The sequence below is a fragment of the Pundamilia nyererei genome, unplaced genomic scaffold (assembly GCF_000239375.1).
Source record: "Pundamilia nyererei isolate P.nyererei 1_Seehausen unplaced genomic scaffold, PunNye1.0 scaffold00044, whole genome shotgun sequence".
In the NCBI taxonomy this organism is placed as follows: domain Eukaryota; kingdom Metazoa; phylum Chordata; class Actinopteri; order Cichliformes; family Cichlidae; genus Pundamilia; species Pundamilia nyererei.
Window position 1 is genome coordinate 44482 of NW_005187445.1, and position 9494 is coordinate 53975.

At 38.4% G+C, this 9494-nt stretch overlaps 2 protein-coding genes across 2 annotated transcripts in view; one reads left to right on the plus strand and one right to left on the minus strand.

The window, feature by feature from the left end:
• The first annotated feature begins 3899 nt into the window (after positions 1-3899).
• LOC102196440 (matrix metalloproteinase-19) lies at positions 3900-5792 on the plus strand. The gene is made up of 8 exons (XM_005731809.2): positions 3900-3925; positions 4013-4143; positions 4222-4434; positions 4524-4769; positions 4854-4955; positions 5076-5240; positions 5354-5481; positions 5553-5792. The coding sequence occupies exons 1-8, from the start codon at positions 3909-3911 to the stop codon at positions 5790-5792; spliced, it is 1242 nt and encodes a 413-aa protein (XP_005731866.2). The 5' UTR covers positions 3900-3908.
• Positions 5793-6960: 1168 nt separating this feature from the next.
• The window catches only part of LOC102209547 (transmembrane protein 198-like), an 8072-nt gene continuing 5538 nt past the window's right edge, over positions 6961-9494 (minus strand). Inside the window, exon 5 of the mRNA XM_005731574.1 lies at positions 6961-9128. Coding sequence (XP_005731631.1) covers positions 8979-9128 — 150 coding nt within the window. The 3' untranslated portion in view covers positions 6961-8978. The remainder of the gene's footprint in view (positions 9129-9494) is intronic.

Consider the following 9494-nt stretch of genomic DNA (forward strand, 5'->3'; position numbering starts at 1 on the left):
AGAATTTGCAGAATGGGCAAAACAAAAATTGGAACAGGACCCTCAGTTTACTCAGAAGATTTTGTTCAGTGATGAGGCAAACTTTTATGTGAATGGTGAAGTTGACAAACAAAACCACCGCTATCGGTCTGACACTAACCCACATTGGATGGATCCCTCCAAGACTGTTGGAACAACAAAAGTGATGGTTTGGTGTGGTATATGGGGTACAACGATAGTGGGTCCATTCTTCATCAATGGAAACCTCAAGGCCACTGGATATTGAGTTTTTCCAGCAAGATGGTGCACCACCACATTATGGGTGCCAGGTCCGAGCATTCCTAGATGAACAGTTTCCTGGAAAGTGGATTGGTCGTCGTGGGCCAGTTGAAGGTCTCCTGACCACCTTAGACTTTTATCTTTGGGGTCATCTGAAGGCAATTGTCTATGGTGTGAAGATACGAGATGTGCAGCACCTGAAACTACGGATACTGGATGCCTGTGCTGGCATTTCTCCTGCGGTGTTGTTATCAGTGTGTGAAGAGTTGGAGAAGAGGGTTGCATTGACAATCCAACACAATGGGCAGCACATTGAAGACATTTTATAAGTGGTCAGAAACTTGTAAATAACTCATGAAAAAATAAAGTTACGTTGAAACCAAGCACACCATTGTTTTTCTTGTGACATTACCAATAAGTTTGATGTGTCACATGGCCCTCTTCCTATTGAAAAAACAAAAATGTATCCAAAGAGCTCCATTGCTGTTCCAGCACTTTACAAACAGACTCATGAGCCATGTCTTTGACATGTTCCTCAACTCCTTGTATGCCTTTGTGCAGCTTTGCTACCATTACACTAAGTGCATAGATGATATGCCATAGTGAGCCTTGACAGGAGCAGCTGAAACAAATACACTGATTAATCCTTTTGAGTAACATTTGCTTTAATATGAAAAAAAAAACCATTAAAAAATACAGAGGGTAGGAAGCACATTGAGTGATCTAGAGAGCCACCAGGAACACCAGGACAGAGACACTTAATGCTGGACAGGCCAGACAAATTTGGACTACCCCTTTCATGCAAAGGGTTTGGCATAGGGTCAAAACTAACAAAAAAAAAAGTGTGCTGTTGTAGAATTGTTGATAGCCTATACTTGAGGGATGAGTGGTCCTGATGAGGATGTTATATTAATGATTTTTCTGGCTCAAAATGGACCGCTGGGATGTAACATAAAGTAAGAATGAGTCATCCACATGTAGTCAAGGCAAAGGGGTCTGTATTAACTTAAGTCGATATATTCTTCTGTTATGTTTAGTCATTTGATAAAAATGTACCTTAAGCTTAAATAAATTAAACCCCACTTATAAAAACTTCAAAGTCATCGTTCTGACGATTGTCCAGTATTTGATATAAGCAGGAAAATCCCTATACAGGCTATCTTTATTATTAATATGTTTGAATGTCTATACTGGTAGCTGTTTTCCAGTCTGAAGCCAGGCTCACAGGGATTACCTGTACAGTTGTGGCCAGATGTTCATATGACATGAATGCCATAGTAATTTGGGGCTTTTAAAGATTTCTTTAACCCGTTCTTTTTCCAGGTTGGAATGATCGTACAGCATACAATTGGGTGTGCAAGTTTGGATTTATTTTGGGTTTTCTTTAATCCACACAGGGTACACAAGTATACAACATACAGGCTCAGATATTTACATAAAACATGCTCTAGTAATTGACTAAATGTCCCTTAGCAAGTTGCACCTCAACCAAATGCTTTTGGTAGCCATCAACAAACTTTGGTATAATTCTGGCTGATATTTGACTAATCTTATTGGCAGAGTTGACAGAGTTCTTTTAAATTGGTTGGCTTCCTGACACAGACTTGGCTTTTTTCAAAGTCCACAAATTTTCAGTAAGATTGAGATCAGGGCTTTGCGAAGGCCATTTCAGAAGCTTAATGTTTGCCTGCTTTATCCATTCCAAGTCATTGCGGCCAGATGGGTCCAGATGTGTGATTGGAGGTTTGAGCCTTGGTGGTTCCTGTGTTGTTCATGAATATCCTAATGAGTGTCCTCTCATCTGACGGTGACAGTTTGGATGTATACTTTTGACCCCACTTGGATTAAAGAAAAGGTGAATGCTGCACAATCATCCACCCTGGAAAAAGAGCAGTTCAAACAAATCAGTAAAAACCCCAAATTGCCCTGACATTCATGCCCATGATGCGTGTATGTAAGCTATTAACCACACAATAACACTGATCTCATTTTTTAAACTTTGTGTTTAATAGAGGCATCCACCATCTTGATGGTGCATACAAGAAAATCATGATAGATCCACTTTAATATGTTTGCTTTCCTCAATGCTTTAGTCAATCAATGACAAAGCTTATGCCTTAAAGAGCCAGAGAGGCTAGATAAAAATTCTCTTTCTTGGTGAGGAATCAGGGATGGTCTCACCAGGAGATGTAAATGTTTTAAACCCCAGGAGTTTTGCCGTCTCGGTTTTTATGAGCCTTTATTCCACAATGAAACAGCAGAGGAGGAGGCGTACTCTGTCTCAGACACGATTTGTAGCAATGGTTACACGGGGGTGTCATTGTTTTTGCTTGAATGGGCTCCTACTTTGAGAACAATATAATTAGCTGTTGTCTCATTGAGGATGTGTGGTTTGTTGTTGTTTTTTATACGGCAACCACAGGATAAAGAACGCTCAGATATTGTGGAATAAAGTGCAGATTTCACAAACATGAATCACATGTGAGTAACTCGGTAGCATTTCTGTTACATCTACCACAGACATCCGTTATAAAGTAATACAGCTTCATTAAAAATCAAGAAAGTGCTTGTCTTCCACCACAATGACATAACTAGTCGCAAGACGGCACCTTTATTAGGTAGTGGGCAGCTCATCCACGTTCTAAAAAAAGTTCATTCTTAATTTATTTGCTTCCTTTGACGTAAACAACATTACTCTGAAGTTATTCTTACACCCTTCAAGACAAATGGCTCTAAATGATGGTGTCAGAAGGCGTGATCAGGTGGTTAACATCTGAAATATGTGTTGGTGTTTTGCAGTCGACACATCACATTCCTTGTAAATATTTATTATGTGGTTTCGAGGCAGGTCCTGAACAGACACTTGACAGTATAAATACTAAGACACCAACTTTGACACAGTTATAGAAGAACGAACACAGAGAAGATGGATAAAATGATGTTTGGAAAGACACACAGCTTATTTATCAGTTGAAAAGATCAACTTGCCGCATTGGATTCAAAGTTGTTGTTTTTTCTATCTAGTAATGGAAAAAGACCCAAACTGGAAAATGGAATACAGACTGGAGTTAATGGTGCTTCTTGTTTTGTTGATAACAGCTTCATCTATCGCCCTGAGCAGAAAAGATACCACAGAAGCCATGGTAAGAAAATACAAAACAAGCTGGATCTGCTGGAATATAATCTAAAATATTAATGTAAAAATCACAGTCTCCGAGTCTAGAATTTGCATACAATTCGCTGAGAATTAAAATAGAAATACTTGGAGCATGCACTGCTGTCCAGTTTTAACATTACTTCCACAGAGATCAGCAGAAACTGGATTTTTAATTGTCTTAAGCTCACCAATGTCACTGTAAGGCCGGATCTCTATATAATTGGCACAAATGGAAGTAATTCCTCAGCTGGTAATGGAGCATCTATATTCAGTCAACCTCACCTCACCCATGCTGAGATTATTTAGTTTCAGTGACCAAAAATAGTCAAGTAACATGTCAAAAAAGAAAGAACAATTGTTTTAATCTGTTTAGTAGAGATCAATAATTTAATATCCCTCACACTGTCTGCCATTCTTTTAGGTTTACTTAAAGAAGTATGGCTACCTGCACATCCCACTGGACAGTAAAGTTCAAGATTATTCACATGAGCAAATGACGGAAGCTTTAAGGTTAACCATCTTATCAGTTTACATTGTCCTCATTCACTATTTAGACTTCATTTCAATTGAAAGTTCAAACTTTTTTTTTAATGTCAGAATGTTTCAGAAAGTGACCAACCTGCAGGTATCAGGAAAACTGGATTTAGCCACGCTGGCAATGATGAATAAACCTCGATGTGGCCTCGAGGATTCTTTCGATAACAAATCTCTCAAATATCGAGTCCTGGGTAGGTAACGGTATACATATTGGATTTTTAATGTGTAGTTTATGTGCATATAAAGGATTTTGAATGATAATTTCACAGGTTACTGGCGTAAGAAAATGCTGACGTACCGCATTTACAATTACACTCCTGATCTGGGTCAGGGAAAGACTCGCATGGCCATCCAGAATGCTTTTAAGTACTGGAGTGATGTGTCACCTTTAAGGTTCAGAGAGTTGGATCAAGGAAGAGCAGACATCAAAATCTCATTTCACAGAAAAGACAAGACGTGTCCAGTACCCTTTGATGGCCGAGGTAGGACCTGCATATGAACAAAGAAACTCCAAAGTTTTGTGATCTGAGTGACTTCTGGTATTTAATTAGAATCCTTGCTTCATCTTTAGGCCGTGTTTTAGCGCATGCTGATGCCCCCGAGTCTGGCATTGTGCACTTCGATGAGGATGAACTGTGGACAGAAGGGAAGAGTTCTGGCTCCAACCTGAGGATTGTAGCAGCTCATGAAATTGGCCACGCTCTAGGCCTGGGCCACTCACAGTACTACAATGCACTGATGGGACCTGTTTACAATGGATACCGCTCTGACTTCAAGCTTCATTCAGATGACATACAAGGGATCCAAGCTTTATACGGTATTGCCAAAATGTTATTACAGCACCATATGAATATATCTTTGAAGTACTATTTATGCAAACTACAATGCTATCCCTTTTCAGGAAAGCCAGAGAAGATTCCTGAATCCAGAAATCCAGGACAGTCAAGGCCAGGAGGAGTTATTCCAAATCCATGCAAGGCCACTGTGGATGCAGTTATGTTGGGTACAGAGACTCTGATGCTCTGATACAAATTCCTTTATATATGCTTTGCTCTGTATTTTGTTTAACAAAACACGAAGATGCTTCTAAAGATATTTTTTCTCCTACATTTTGCCCCTGCAGGTCCTTTGCGTAAGACATACTTTTTCAGTGGGCAGTATGTGTGGACAGTGTCCAACTCTGACTACAACACTCCCATCCAGATTTCCGCACTGTGGAAGGAGCTGCCAGGAAGTCTCAGTGCAGCTGTTCACTCTCCGCGAACTGGCAAATCCTACTTTCTGAAAGGTTTATTCAGTAGTTTTATCAGCAGCGTTCAGAATGTTTAATTCCAGCTGTGTGTTCTGTTTGGTGTGTTTTCTGAATTCAAGTGTCTTTCCTCTGCAAACATCCTTTCACAGGAGACAAATTATGGAGATACACAGGCTTCAAACTTGACCAGGGCTTCCCCAAACGTTTGTCCAACATCCCTGCAAATATTGACTCTGCTTTTTACTTCAATAAGAACCAGAAGATTATCTTTTTCAAAGTAAGATGATTTTCAGTCTTTTTGTTGTTTTTGATATCTGAACTCAGTCAATACTTTGCTCTTTATTTCAGGGCTCTGGATACTGGCAATGGGATGAAATTGCTCCGACGGATTTCAAATCATACCCTAAACCAGTTGGACAACTCTTCAAAGGGATGCCCAGCAACACTGATGCTGCACTAACGTGGACTAATGGTTATGTATACATATTTAAAGGCACCGAGTATTGGCGTGTAAACCAAAACTACCAAGCAGTGGAGAAGACCTACCCTCTCAACACTGCCTTGCGCTGGATGCAGTGTGACGACTGAGCCACCAGAGGCCACTGGGGACTCAACATTAACCTTATCTGCACAATGACTTGGTTTAATAACAGTGAAACAAGCTCACAGTATGGGTATTGGTTATGTGGGTGTGTGCAATGATATTTGCTTCTCAGTCCTGTCATGTTGAGAAAAAAAGGAATACTAAAGCTTCCACTTACCTAATTAAACTAACAAATAAACTAGTAACTACCGGTAGTTAAAATAGTTATCTTTAATTATACATACTTCTGCTTCTCTTCCACTTTAACATTAAATAAACAGACCAATCAACCAGGATAACAGAGGAGAGGACATTAATCACAGAACATGTGAGGAATACTTCCCTGTAGCCTTCCCCCTGGTTGCATTTTATTGGTGTATGTGTACATTATGTCAGTATATTATATGAGTTATATCAAATGTTGTTAGGGTGCCCTTTTTAACGTCTGGCCACAAATGCCAGATAAAGGAGTCTTGGTAAAATCTAAACGAATCAAATAAAACCAAAACAGATTTTTGTGAAGCTCACGCTGCTCTTAACAAAGCAGGAGTCTTAAGAAGTCAGAGCAGGTGGAAAACACCTGTGTAGTTGTGCATGCAGTGTCTTTGAAGGATAAGGTCACTTTACATGATAAGAAAGTCAACTTCAGACACGTGAACAAGATCAGCAGGCGGTTTTCACCACATGGAGATCTTCCAAATACCTAACTTCTGTGTTCACTTTTATTTAGGCACCAGTTTATTATAATTAATTAAAATGAAACTAAAAACTACAACTCGATGTGAACAATTGAAATAACTGAAATAAAAATCAGACTTTGAATAGGCTGATCGAAAATGATATTGTGCATTCAGAAAACTAAGAATTTATTTTGCTGCCATGTGGTTCTATTGGAAACATCAGAAGACTTTGTTGTATGTGTTTTTCCGTGACCGTAATTTTTCGATTACACTGTTGTGTTCTAATATCTATTCTGGACTTCTTAGCACTTGCCCTTAACAAATACCACCCACATAAAAAAAAGACTGTATTAAAACTGGACATCGTCAGACCATAAAAAGCTCAACTGTGAAATGTGCAAACCAGCGGAAACTAGCTGAAGCTACACTGAAATGAAAACTTTAATTCAAAATGAAATGAAAATTAGAAGGAACAAAAAAATTGAAACTGTGTTTACTCAGACAAAAGACAACGGCTCAAAAATGTGAAAAATGTAATTTCCACTTTCTTTTAAAATGTCTGTGGAGAAGTTTTTTGCTACGATAAACATCATTCTGTACAAAAATGTCCATAATATCATTGTGCATGTACAAGGACAATAAAGGGCTATTCTATTCTATTCTAAATCCTTGCACGTAAAGTGCAAAGTTAACATAGCTGAACAGTAGCGACATTAACTGAAAAAACAAAGGGTGGGAAAAAAGTGGAATTAACATTTAAACAAGTGTGAACAAAGGGAAGGTTAACCTTAAGAACAAAACTGACATATTCATACATTATAATTAAAACAATGTTCCAGAAATCTTGGGCCCATTTTCATAGTGTTCATAGACTTCTTGTTTTCTTCTTTTCTGCTAACCTGAACCCCACAACCATAAAACTGTACAGAACAAAGTGCATTGACCAAGTGGCAACATCCAGAAGGGACTGCAAATCGAAGTCAACACTGCAGTTCCTCAAGTGACCACTTGAGGCTGGCTCCGTAAAGTGAGTCTGTACTCAGAGACTCCAGTGCGAAAAGGCCAAAGTTTAGCTATGGCATATTTACAGTCTAGTACAAAAATGGCTTTGTTCTCTATAATTAAATCCCTCATAATAATTACAGGTTTTTTTGAACTGTTTAAACTTTCAAGGCTGGTAGCTGTCTATTATCAACTCTGAAAAACTTCTCAAATCTGTTTGTATCTTTTGGAGCATTTTTAATACATTTATATACCAAATCACATGGCTCGCTTAGCACTAATTATAAGGTATCTGTGTCTGCATGATGCATCCATGCAGTTTACGGATCAAGCTAATGGTAATATTAGTAGATAACTCAGCCCGTTTGTCCAAATTTGGTCACTTCTGATTCCAAAACATGCAACATGCTAAAGAAATGCTGAACTAAAAGCTAACTAAAACTGGATTTAACATTTAGACACAAGAGGTTCTTGTTTGTGAAAGGTCAGAGAATGTAAACATGAATGACATCGCGCTCTGTAATGCTGGCCAGCTGCATTCTTCTTTTATAGCAGTGACAAAATGGTGTACAGAAAACAGCTGTACAATTACTCCAAGAAGGCGTGTGGATTTTTTTGTGACCTAGTCATGATTTTTTGGAGGAGATACAGTTTCTGAGTCAAATGTATTTGTGACCTACAAATAGGAGAATTTTGATCTAGCCTCTCCAGAACAGATATCTTCAAAGAAGGACAACACACTAGAGGAGTATAGATGGATTAATAACAGTACAGAGCAGAGGAAAAGCATGTTTTATTTAACCTCTTAAAAATAAGGATGTAACCTTCAAAGATGAAATAACACATCATCTGGTTTTCAAATTCAAACTTGAACTCATAAACAACTACCACACTCTTCACAGTTTTAATACCATCAGTGTTTTCGATGCTGCTGACATTCTTATCTTTGGTATGATTGCATAAACATCACGTTGCTGATTTAATGACTCTTAACATAAGACAATACCCAAAACAGCTGACTGTGAAGCTGTCTGATCAACATTTTATTGGTCTACCGTTCAGAATTATATGTTTTATGTATATCCTTGGTTTCATTGCATGCGCTGGCACACATTTATCTTTTGTAGCTGTAATGATTACATTTCAGTGCAATCTAGATGTGTTACTGATCTATGTATGTACACAGTGACATAAGCAGAGTGTTTAAGATTGTAATGATATTGCATGAAACAAAAGAACTCATCTGAGAGTTAAACTGCTCAAAGGATTTAGTAGTCATGGGCCTGATGCTGTGTTGAGGTTGCATTAATTTGTCTTGTCATCATTCAGGGGATGATCTCCAAGTACCTCATATCAGTCTGAGCATGCTGATTGTTATCTGATGAAGCCAGTAATAAGGATTCAAACCACAAGTTGAAACTGTGGAAAGGTGTTTGTGATGGTCAAAAATTCAAATGATTAATTATTCCTCAGACATATGTAACCTATAGTTGCTTGAAGCCATGTTAATCAAACTGTGAAGACTGGAGAGGAAGTGGTCAGAGGCACCATGGAGCCTGTTTCAAAGTCAAAGTCAATTAGAGTGTGTGTGATAGTGCTGACGGTGCTTTTAGAGGAGCCGGTTCCCATCTGACGCTCCTGAAGGCTCTGAAGATAACTCTGCAAGGCAAACAAAGGGAGGATGCACTGTTGTTAAACTGGCCATTTACCATGGAGACAAATTATACACAGTGAGAACCTAGAACAACTCTGGTGCTCCACAAAGCTGCAGTGGGCCTTGTTTACCAGTTCATGTATGAAAAGTGTGCTAATACTAATGTATACTTGTGTCATGTCAATTTTATTTATCTAGCATATTTTGAAAGAGACAGAAGATAACCCAAAGTCATTTCCTGGCAAACGTATTTACATCCAAGATCTCCAGCAACCCAATTTCAAAACCCAAAACTACCTAAAAACTTAAATTAAAATACGATAAATAAAACAGCAACAGAGCAACATAAACAATTGTATACTTAAAAAAAA